This window comes from Triticum aestivum, chromosome 7B (genome assembly GCF_018294505.1).
Source record: "Triticum aestivum cultivar Chinese Spring chromosome 7B, IWGSC CS RefSeq v2.1, whole genome shotgun sequence".
NCBI lineage: Eukaryota > Viridiplantae > Streptophyta > Magnoliopsida > Poales > Poaceae > Triticum > Triticum aestivum.
The window spans coordinates 724,152,979-724,165,134 of record NC_057813.1 but is presented as its reverse complement, the minus strand read 5'-3'; the positions used below and the strand labels follow the sequence as shown (position 1 = coordinate 724,165,134).

General features: G+C 54.4%; 1 protein-coding gene across 1 annotated transcript; it reads left to right on the top strand.

Moving 5' to 3' along the window:
• The first annotated feature begins 7,822 nt into the window (after positions 1-7,822).
• LOC123160600 (uncharacterized) lies at positions 7,823-10,226 on the top strand. Its single transcript, XM_044578410.1, has 2 exons — positions 7,823-9,149; positions 9,719-10,226. Exon 1 carries the CDS (start codon positions 7,883-7,885, stop codon positions 9,143-9,145), a length of 1,263 nt encoding a protein of 420 aa, XP_044434345.1. The 5' UTR covers positions 7,823-7,882; the 3' UTR covers positions 9,146-9,149; positions 9,719-10,226.
• The last annotated feature ends 1,930 nt before the right edge of the window (positions 10,227-12,156 follow it).

The window sequence follows — 12,156 nt, the reverse complement described above, 5'->3', positions numbered from 1 at the left end:
CATGCACTGTTATTTAGTGATTATGTTATGACCGGTCAGGTCTATGCCAGAAAGAGGCCCACCGGGCATTAGTATTAGGGGCTTGTCCCGCAAGTTATCTTAGGCAAGTTATCTTAGGCTAAAGTTATAAATACTAGTTGTAAGACACCGTTTGAGATCAAGCAATAAAGATATTATAATCTTCTGTTGCCCGGCTCCTCAAGGAGCCGGAACCCTAGCCGCCTCTCCCAACCCTAGCCGCGACGGCGCCCGACCGCCGGCGCGCCCGCTCCAGCCTCCGTCCCCTCCCCCTTGCCCATACAACCTACGCCGGAGGCCTGGTAGGAACCCTAGTCCTACCAATTTGGTATCCAGAGACACCAGGCCGATCATGTCGCTTCCTCCATCACCGACGCCGCTGCCATCCACCTCCGCCCCACCACTGTTGCCGCCGGCCACCTCCTCGCCGATGACGGCGATCACGTCCGGGACCGTCACCACCACCGCGCCAGCGCCGGTCACCACCACGGCGGATCCGCCCCCGCTCCTCATGCCCGAGGAGATGTCGGGCACCCTGCGGGAGCTCGTCCACGCCGTCCGAGGCATCAGCCTCTACCTCGCCGGGCACCAGCCCCCGCCACCGAACGCCGCCACCACCGCCTATGGGCCGCCGCCGCTACAGTGGCCCGCCCCGGCCTTCCAGGCGCCCTACGGAGGGGCGCCCCCGCCGCCGCTCCTGCTGCCGCACTACCCGGCCGCGGGAACGCCTTGGCCAGCGTGGCCGACCACCGCCGCATCGCTGGGGGGCCCGCCTCAGCAGTCCCTCCCGGCGCCACCGCCGGCCCCCACGACGCAGGCGCCGGTACAGCCGCACCACCAGGCGCCGCCACCATCGCCAGCACCACCACCCGCGTCCCGGCCTACAGGTCGGCCCCTGCACCAGGTGTAGTTTCCGCCCTCGCCATCGCCGATTCCCGCGTGGGCGGCCGGCTCGTCTCCGGACCCGGTGTATACTACGGCGCCGGAACACGTGATGCCCTCTCTCCGATTTGATCGTCCCTCCAGCTCGGCGAACTACGCTCCAGAGATACCCGACCCAGCACACGCGCTACCGTTTACTGCAACCCCCGGGCACGGTGGTCCGACACCCCCTCGCTTCGCCAAACTGGATTTCGCCACTTACGACGGCACGGAGGACCCCCTCAACTGGCTCAACCAGTGCGAGCAGTTTTTTCGAGGGCAGCGGTCGCTCGCTTCGGATCGCACCTGGCTCGCGTCCTATCATCTCCGAGGCGCGGCGCAGACTTGGTACTACGCCCTCGAGCAGGACGAAGGCGGCATGCCACCATGGGAGCGCTTCCGGGAGCTTTGTCTCCTCCGGTTCGGGCCTCCTATCCGCGGGAGCCGACTAGCGGCCCTCGGTCGCTTGCCTTTCACATCCACGGTGCAGGACTACGCCGACCGCTTCCAGGCCCTGGCATGCCATGCGCCGGGCGTCTCCGCGACTCAGCGCGTCGAGTTATTTGTGGGCGGATTACCGGACCATATTCGCGTGGACGTCAAGCTCCGGGATCCCCCCGATCTCCAGACGGCCATGTACTACGCCCGGGCCTTCGAGCAGCGGGCCCAGGCGCTGCAGCAACCGGCCGGCCGGGGCGGCCGCCTTCCCAGCCGACCCGCACCATCACCGGGCCGGCCTCCTCCAGCCCCGGCGACCACATCTCCAGCCACCACCCGGACCTTCCGTCGGTTGTCACCGGCCGAGCAGCAGGAGCGTCGCCGTCAAGGCCTCTGCTTCAACTGCGATGAGCCCTACTCGTCGACCCATGTCTGCCCCCGCCTATTTTACATGGAGACGGTCGACTACACCGAGGCGGACGACTCGACCATTGAGCCACCAACCGCGGCGGCCGCAGACGCGCCCGCGGATTCTACGGCAACGGCGTGCGTCGTCTCCCTTCACGCTCTCGCCGGCATCCGTGGCGAGCGGACCATGCTGTTACCGGTGACGATCCATGGCGAGCGGCTGGTGGCCCTGCTGGATACTGGCTCCACCCATAATTTCCTGCCCGCGGCGACCATGCGTCGGCTAGCCCTGCCGACCACGAGCGGGGAGCGCCTGCGGATCACGGTGGCAAACGGCGATCGCCTCCAGTGTCATGGGCTCGCCCGCGACGTTCCCATCTCCATCGGTGGCGAGCACTTCTCCATTACCTGTGCAGGGATCGACCTCGGCTGCTTTGACTTCATCCTCGGGGTGGATTTCCTCCTGACCCTCGGGCCCATCCTGTGGGACTTCGACGTGCTCACGATGATGTTTTGGCGGCTAGGCCGCCGCATCCAGTGGGACGGCCTTGGGGGCGCCGCGCCGGCCGTGCCACACCTCCAGCTGGCTGCCGCGTCTCAGGAGGCCGAGCACCCCCTACTGGATCCCCTTCTGCAGCAACACAGCGATCTCTTCGACGAGCCACGGGGTCTTCCACCTGCCCGGGTGTACGACCACCATATTCACCTCGTACCGGGTTCCACCCCTGTGGCGGTTCGTCCCTACCGCTACCCGCAGTTGCAGAAGGATGAGTTGGAGCGACAGTGTGCCCTTATGCTCGCGGCAGGCATCATCCGGATCTCCACGTCGCCCTTCTCCGCGCCGGTGCTTCTCGTCCGCAAGACAGACGGCACGTGCCGTTTCTGCATCGACTACCGCGCCCTGAACGCGCTCACGCTCAAGGACAAGTTCCCTATACCGGTGGTCGACGAGCTCTTGGATGAGCTCCATGGGGCGCGCTTCTTCACCAAGCTCGATCTCCGCTCAGGCTATCATCGGGTGCGCATGCATCCAGACGACATCGCCAAGACGGCGTTTCGCACCCACCATGGCCACTTCGAGTTCTTGGTGATGCCCTTCGGCCTCGCCAACGCCCCGGCGAGTTTCCAGGCCCTGATGAACGACGTCCTTCGACCCTACTTACGGCGGTTTGTGCTTGTTTTCTTTGATGACATTCTTATCTACAGCGCCACCTGGGCCGAGCACCTCCAGCACGCCGCCATTGTCTTCAACGAGCTTCGGGCGCACCACCTCCACCTTAAGCGCTTGAAGTGCTCGTTCGGGACACCTACCGTCGCCTACCTCGGCCATTTCATCTCGGCCGACGGGTGGCTATGGATGCCGACAAGGTGGCAGCCGTCTCTGCATGGCCGACGCCTCACTCGCCGTGGGCTCTCCGCGGGTTCCTCGGCCTTGCCGGCTACTACCGGAAATTTATCAGGGAGTTCGGGCTCATCGCGGTGCCCCTCACGCGGTTGCTTCGCCGCGACGCTTTCGCCTGGGACGACGAGGCGACGACGGCGTTCGAGGCCCTCAAAGGGGCCCTCACGACGGGCCCCGTCCTCCAGATGCCCGACTTCGACCGCCCGTTTGTGGTGGACTATGATGCCTCGGGCGCCGGGTTCGGCGTCGTGCTTCATCAAGGCGATGGGCCCCTCGCTTTCTTTAGACGGCCCTTCGCTCCGCGCCATCTCAAGTTGGCGGCATACGAGTGGGAGCTCATTGGCCTCGTACAAGCCGTTCGTCATTGGCGGACGTACTTGTGGGGACGATCCTTCCACATTCGCACGGACCACTACAGCCTGAAGTTCTTGCTGGACCAACGGCTATCGACCGTGCCGCAGCACTAGTGGATCAGCAAGCTCTTCGGCTTCGACTTCTCCGTCGAGTATTGGCCGGGACGTCTTAACATCGTGGCCGACGCGCTGTCCCGTCGCGACTCCGACCTCGCTCCCTCCACCGACGAGTCCACCGGGGCGGCCCTATGCATCCGCTCCGGGCCGACGTTCGGTCTCTTTGCCGACATTCGCCGCGCCACTGCGACGGCCGACGATGCTGTCCTTCTTCAGCAGCAGCTCACGGCCCGCGACCTAGAGGAGCCTTGGCGCTTCTCTGACGGACTTCTTCTCCATGGGCGCCGGATCTTTGTTCTGGCGCATGATGATCTCCGTCACCAGGTGTTCTATGGACGCCCACCCCCGCCTATACTTCCGGTGGACCCGGAGACGGCTCGGACGGAGGTTGCGAGTGCCCTTATCCGCAGTCATGACGAGATGCTTGCTGAGGTTCGTCAGCGTCTCCTTCAGGCACAACAGCTGGCCAAGCACTACTACGACGATCATCATCGCGAGGCGGAGTTCGCGGTGGGTGATTGGTTGTGGCTGCGTCTTCTCCACCGCTCTACGCAGTCACTCGACCCGCGCGCGAAGCGCAAGCTCGGCCCTCGCTACGCCGGGCCCTTCCCTATCTTGGAGTGCATTGGGAAGGTGGCCTATCGTCTTCAGCTTCCGGCCCGCGCTCGCATCCACGACGTCTTCCATGTTGGGCTGCTCAAGCCTTTCCGTGGTGAGCCACCGGCGGCTCCTCCGGCGCTTCCTCCAATCGCCGATGATCGCATTCTTCCTGAGCCAGCAAAGGTGTTGCAGGCGCAGCTCCGTCGTGGCGTCTGGTTCATCCTCGTTCAGTGGGCGGGCCTTCCGAAGGAGGAGGCTACTTGGGAGCAGCGTGACGAATTCCGCCAACACTATCCAGACTTTCAGCTCGAGGACGAGCTGTTTGCGCAGGCGGGGAGAGATGTTATGACCGGTCAGGTCTATGCCAGAAAGAGGCCCACCGGGCATTAGTATTAGGGGCTTGTCCCGCAAGTTATCTTAGGCTAAAGTTATAAATACTAGTTGTAAGACACCGTTTGAGATCAAGCAATAAAGATATTATAATCTTCTGTTGCCCGGCTCCCCAAGGAGCCGGAACCCTAGCCGCCTCTCCCAACCCTAGCCGCGACGGCGTCCGACCGCCGGCGCGCCCGCTCCAGCCTCCGTCCCCCTCCCCCTTGCCCATACAACCTACGCCGGAGGCCTGGTAGGAACCCTAGTCCTACCAGATTATCGTATACATCTGAATTGGCCTTTATATAGCACTAGGAATACTGTTGGTTCTGAAGTGAGGTTAGGAACTTGGGTACACATTGTCAGTGCAGGTTAAGATTTTCAATTGCTCACCATATGATGTTTGCTTGGAGACTCGCCGGGATCCAGCCTAAAAGGTATTCTTGCCCTGTTGAATTGCCGAGTCCAATAATCAGAAAGCGCTTCTTAAGTTCTAACGCTATCTGGTTTGTTTCAAGAATGTCTGACGAAGAATAGGTAGGTTCTCTCTGTTCTCGCTGTGCGTTTATAAAACTGTATTAGGAATTGTAGCACCACTGCATAATGGTACTATTTTGACTGTACTACATCCATGTCGATTATTGATTATTTTGAATATAACAGAATGAGCTACAGATTATAAAGTACTGGACACATCACACATGACCACCAGCGCGTGCTCCCGGCGAGGAGCCTCTACAACTTTGTACTCGAGCAAACAACTGAGGAAATGGATACAACTGCGATACACGCGGCTAATAACAGAGCTGCATATCTATCACAAAATGGGTGGTGGTGATCCTGACGAGGTCTACGGTTGGAGACTCTCTCACCCCAACCATAAACGAAGCAGTGTGCTGATGAAACGCTCTGTGTCAACTTCTTGGGTCGCCACAATTTCCACCTGATGAGTCTTCAGGCGTTGAATTGAGCAAGTCTGAACCTGGTCCCTCTGTTTTTATATCCTTTGGCCGATAGTTTTTATTTTTATTTTTTTTAATTGGTTGGATTGCTTACCACATGTGTCACATGGTCCTTTGGCCGATACTTATTTACACGTGTAGCTGGAAATGGGATTGTTTTTCTTGGTTTAACTAATTTTGCTAAAAGAACCACCTTTGACTATCGAAAAATAAAAAAATGTTCACATACACAAAAATAAGAAAATGTTAATGCACTAAAAATGTTGATGTACGCGATGAATTTATATTCATGTAAGAAACATCTTTTTACATATTTTTGTAAAAAAAACCATGGATTAAAACATGTTCATATAGTAAAGAAATGTTTCTGTACATTAAACAGAATGTTTACCACTTATTAAAAAATGGTCGCACATAGAAGAAACAAATTAGCATATTTTAAAGTTTAAATAATTTTTAAAAATAGATTAAAAAAGAAGTATATGCGATTTTTGATGAGTTGAAGGAGACGCCGAAGTGTGAGAGGACGAGCAGAAGGGGAAACGCGGGTACGTCTCCCTAGAGCAGTGACGGGATACCGAAAGCCCAAATCGACATCCCATCCCCACTCCACCCCAATGGCGTCCCCGGCGCCGCCCTTCCTAGATGCCCCTCCGACGCCAGCCTTCCCCGATGCCCCGGCGGCGCCGCCCTGCAGCCCCGACTCCCCGCCGATAATGGAGACGCAGGCAACCCTACCGGACCACCTGACGGAGGAGATCCTCCTCCGCGTCCCCACGGCCGCCGACCTTGCCCGCGCTTCCATGGCCGCCCCCTCCCTCCGCCGCCTCATCGCCGACCATTCCTTCCTCCGTCGCTTCCGCACCCTCCACCCACCGCCTCTCCTGGGTATACTCTTGGACCCCTTCCTCCCAGCCCAGCCGCCCCACCCCTCCGTCGCTGCCGCCCAAACACTCGTCGGCACCGACTTCTCCTGCTCCTTCCTCCCGTCCCGCGAGCAGCCCTGCTTTTTAGATGTTTCTCTTGGTTTTTTTGGCTTTCGTTTTCCACCAGTCCTTAGCTTTTCGACAAAAAATAATTGTGAAAATATATTATTTGCATGAAAAAACGTGTTTTTCCCTTCTGCGAGAAGCACGAATTTGCTTCCGCGAGAGGCATAGATTTGCTCCCGTGACAAGCACGGCCGTGCCTCTCGGAAAAAAAAACGTGTTTTCTTTTTTTTTCCTTCCGCGAGAAGCACGCCCATGCCTCTCGGAAACATAAAAAAACATGTTTTTTTTCTTTTTTCCTTATGGAAGAGGTTGTGCCTCTCGGAAACGAAAAAAAATATGTTATCTTTTTTTTCCTTCTGGGAGAGGCCGCGCCTCTCGGAAACGGAAAAAACGCGTTTTTCCCGTGAGAGACACGGATTTGCTTCCGCGAGAAGTACGGCCATGCCTCTCGGAAACGGGAAAAACGTGTTTTCCTTTAATCTGTAGACCGTACGCTTCCAATATGTAGAGAGGCCGTACTTTCGGTTTTTTTGATGAGGGACTGTTCGTGGGCAGTTCGCGGGATGGCCATCTACGATTCGGGAGACTTCAAGTACGATCTACACCGACTCGTATACTTCCATTGCAACTCAGAGTCGGTAACAATCGAATCCAAACCATTTATTGCATCTTCATGATGTTCCTGGTTGATCATAGAGCGATTTTTGTTTGTTTTCTACTACGTTCGCAAGATGCACTACATTGTTCATCGCTCCCTCTGCCTGTGGAGATGGACTATGCGAAAACCATCTCCTTGGTGAACCCAGCGACCTCGAACATGTGGCGATCCTCATCACGCGTCCAGACTATTCGTAAACTTATTTACGAAAGATGTGTATCTATTGTTAAGTTCAATCGTGAAGCCAATTTAATGAGTCACGACTTAGAGAAGCAAATGAAAACAGTAGTCTGGCTTAGAATTTTTTTTCCTTTGGAAATTGCCGATGCCATGAACATGGATTATATTCTATTTCTAGCTGATATGTTCGCTCTTTCCCGCAAAAAAAGAAGTATATGTGTTTTTACAAAAGAGAGAAGAGATTGTATGTGATTTTTTTAGGGTAAATGTGATTTTTTATTTATTACAAAGCAAATAGAGAAGTTTGCTTTGGTTTTTTTGATGAGTTGAAGGAAACGTCAAAGTGAGAGGACAAGCAAAAGGGGAAAGGCGGGTACGTCTTCCTAGAGGAGAAACGGGAAACCGAAAGCCCAAATCGACAATCCCATCCCCTCCTCCCCACTCCACTCCACCCCACCCCAATGGAGTCGCCGGCGCCGCCCTTCCCAGATGCCCCTCCGACGCCAGCCTTCCCCGATGCCCCGGCGGCGCCGCCCTGCAGCCCCGACTCCCCGCCGACAGTGGAGACGCAGGCAACCCTCCCGGACCACCTGGCGGAGGAGATCCTCCTCCGCGTCCCCACGGCCGCCGACCTCGCCCGCGCTTCCATGGCCGGCCCCTCCCTCCGCCGCCTCATCGCCGACCATGCCTTCCTCCGTCGCTTCCGCACCCTCCACCCGCCGCCTCTCCTGGGTATACTCTTGAACCCCTTCCTCCCAGCCCAGCCGCCCCACCCCTCCGCCGCCGCCGCCCAAACACTCGCCGGCACAGACTTCTCCTGCTCCTTCCTCCCGTCCCGCGAGCAGCCCTGGACTCTTCGCGATTTCCGTGACGGCCGCGCCCTCCTCTGCGCCGCCCCCGACGACTGCACCCTGGCGAGGGACGTGGCCGTGTGCGACCCGCTGCACCGGCGCTACCTGCTGCTACCTCCCGTACCCCAGGACCTGTCCGATCTGGTCTACCACTGCCAGCTCTTTCTTGCTCCTGCCGCCACAGACGACGGTGCTGACACTGCTGCAGACGCGTCCATGAGTTTCAGAGTCATATGCTTGGCCAAATACCAGGCCCAGCTGGTCCTCTTCGTCTTCTCCTCATCAGGCCCTCTTGCCCAACAATGGCACACCACCGTATTTGACGGTTGGAGCGCTCTGATTGCGGAAACTAGTCAAGGCGATGATATGCGATCCGCCACTGCATTCGGAAAGCGCTACTACGTGCACGGATGCTTCTGCTGGGCGATACCCGGGATCAACAAGTTGCTCATGCTCGACATTCGTACCATGGATTTCTCTTCCGTCAACCTCCCGCCTATTCCGTGGTTTAATTCCCAGGTGGCCTTTGTGGAGGCAACGGAAGGGAGGCTTGGGATGCTTATTCTCAGCGACAATCGCTTCTTGCACACCATTTTGGTTAGCATTGGGGATGACCCAAAGGAGTGGCAAATTGGGGATGTTGTCACATTGCGCCATGGTTGCTGCTATTACTCCTTCATTGGTGCAGCTGGGGGATACTTACTCCTACAAGGGTTTCCAGACGACCCGTATGAAATGCCAGGCACGGACTGTTTTTCACTGAATCTCCAGATTATGAAGCTTGAGCGGTTCTGTGGGAAGGAGTTCATGATGCCATTGCAGGGTCATCTGTATGTGGGTTTCCCGCCATCCTTGTCTCCACCAACTATTTGAAGGGGTAAGTAAGCTTGCTCTTATGTTTTGCTTGTATTGTCCATGCCATCCATATAAAGGATCGATACTGCAATGTACTCCCTCCGTTTCTAAATATTTGTCTTTTTAGAGATTTCAAATGGACTACCACATACAGATGTATATAGACATATTTTAGAGTGTAGATTCACTCATTTTGCTCCGTATGTAGTCACTTGTTGAAATCTCTAGAAAGACAAATATTTAGGTACGGAGGGAGTATTACCTAGCATAGCATCCAAAGTTGCTAGGTGATTAGCTTTAAATAAAAATCCATGTGTTTCCAATGTCACGCTGACGCTTATGCCCTGTGAAATTTCTGTCCTTGAACTGCAACTACAAGGTTATTTAATTTGATTAGAGAAGTTTGAAGACACATTTGGTGCACAGGGCACTGGGTACGTTTGTGTTTTCCGCTAGTATAAAATGTATGTGGGACAAACAAACTTAGTGATAAACGTTTGTGTCTATTCAGTATCTGAAACTAAATGTTTTTGTTTCATCTATGTAACAAGAGAGGTTGGTTTCTCATCACATCACACGCTATTATTGCAGGGCTTAATCCGCTGCGTATGGACTTGTTTTGTGTCTGCCTGGCCGCTGGTTGATCATTGCAAGGAAGGATGACACATACATCAAGTAATTGCCTGTGTTTGGCTTGTTGACTTGAGTCTCGCATCCGATCCTTTTGATGGCATACATGCACGCATGTTGGTTGATTTGGCATGTGTGCAACTTGAGTGCTTTCATATTAGATGGCCCGTCCACCAGCCCACCTGCCACATATATATTAGATGGGGTCTGCAGACTGCAGTCTCTGGCTAGTGTTAATTTGCATGTTCTCTTCCATGTAGTGGCTCTTGCTTGTTGGTGTTATTTGGCCATTTGTAAACCGCTAGCAGTGCCAAGTCCAGTAACTGATGGAATGATGTAGTAGTAGCAGTAGTGGTAGTGGTAGTGCTGATTAAGTTGTTGTGTTTATTTGGTGAATTGGATGGAACATGTATGTATGAACACCGTGTTAATCCTTGCATGGTGCGTACGGGTAAGTGCCCTGCCATTACTTTGGATGTTTCATTTAATCATAACGCTTAGTAGTCTACATGCACTCCCCGATCACATCAGAGTTCCTTCACCTGTGCCTATTGTCATTGATAAAAATGGAAGGTTTTTTTAACACCAACACGGTCAAATCTGCTTATGTTATCAGAAATGGAGACACCAACATGGCCAGAATTTGAGCCGGATGGTAGGCAGGGAGTCTGACTCATCCGAGTTCTGTTTGGCGAGGAGAGACTAATTATAGGCGCCATTCATTCAATCTGCGTACAGTTTAGATGGAGGATAACAATTCCCTATAGTTGTAGTACATCTGTGATAATCTGAATCAGAGGACGTAATGATCAGAACTATTGCAGCTAAATCTAGGACTAGCTACAATTTCCTGATTGATAGCAGCTGAGCTGAAGTGTGAACTTCAATGTTATAGACCCTTGAGACATGGAAAACCTGAAGTGAGCTGAATCTGGATCTGTGATGGTACGCAAGTCTGTTGATAGGCCTCTGGCTTCCCAACGGAATTGACAGCAAAGTAGCTGCAAGTTTTAGACCCTGAGCTTCGGCAATGCTTTTGTGTTTCCATTACTGGTTGGTTGAGGAGTCTTGTTGCTTTCCATGCAGCATCTGTGCATATTAAGGACAGTAAAACCGAGCCTAATCCCAGCCCTCTCACGCACCCTGCATTTCTGACCGTCAGTTTTCTGATCTATACGTCGCTGGCCGTCTGATCCCGCACTGGCGCGCTATGTGGGCCAACGTCAGTTAGGGACGCTGCTCCCGTGACCGTTTCAGAGCAACCTGGTTGATTGGGTCATGTAGATCGTGCGAGGCCCGTCTAGCGGTTCACGTCTCCCACACCCGTCAATCCATCCCTTCCCATCCTGACCTAACCATGTCTCAAAAAAAAAAAAATCCTGACCTATCCCTTTCACGCAAAGAAACGAGTCGATGCTCTGTTCGGGAAACACAAATGGCGCCACAGCCCCGACCGCCGTTGCCGATCAGGCCGACAGGCCACCGGCCCGAGCTCCGGCCTCCGGGCGCCACTTTCCCTTCGCCACTTAGGTTGCCGGATTTGAGCTGCTTCCGACGAGACTCGAGTCGCCGGCGCCGCCATCGAGCTCGAGTCATCTCCGCCGGCGCCGCCACCGCAGCCGTTGCGTTCGAGTTTGTCTCCGCGGCTGCCGGTTTCCACCTCATCTTGGACGTCCGCACCTCCGTCCATAAGCTCTGCCTCTCCTATGTTGTCCTGGCCGGTTCCTAGATGGCAAACGCAAAACTACGCACGGACGTACAAAATTAGATAGCTTATAGGGATGCATGTCTGACTGTTCATATGGATTTGTCCATGGTTAAAACTGTGCTTCGGTCCAAGGTTTGTACGCCGCAGGAAAGAGCTGAAGAAGGCAGTGTGTTGATCAGTCTACTACTACTCATTTCTTTACAGGGTTGTGCTAGCGTTCCCTTGATTCTGAAGATTTGTATGCTATGGTTGATTGGTTGCCATGCCTTTTTTTGCGAATTCTTGAGGGTACCCAATTTATTTCCATACCCTTACTGATCTAGGTGTGCTTCTTCCCCTGAATAGGGGCAGAATGATCCACAGAGTTGTTCTGCTGCAAAACTGATAGCAGTTATACTGTGAGTTTTCTCGCTTTACCTTTCGTTTCAGTGCTTACACTTTGGTTCGTCATTTCCTTGTGGCTATGCTGATATGATTTCTTCACAATGACTGGGAGTTGAACTTGCATGCTGACACCGATCAAATAATACACTACATGTTTGTTGCAAGCTCCGTGAAAGGTACAAGATGAATTTTGACTTTCAGTGCTAGACTGTTAGTGCAACTTAGCAAGCATTGTTTGTCCGACAAATATTACTATTCACAAGTAAATTGATTTGATTGCTTCCCCGCAAGGTCAAATTTATGCTTC

What these genes read in the sequence shown, in the direction of transcription:
- LOC123160600 (XM_044578410.1), top strand. Translation starts at nt 7,883, where the DNA reads ATGGAGTCGCCGGCGCCGCCCTTCCCAGATGCCCCTCCGACGCCAGCC.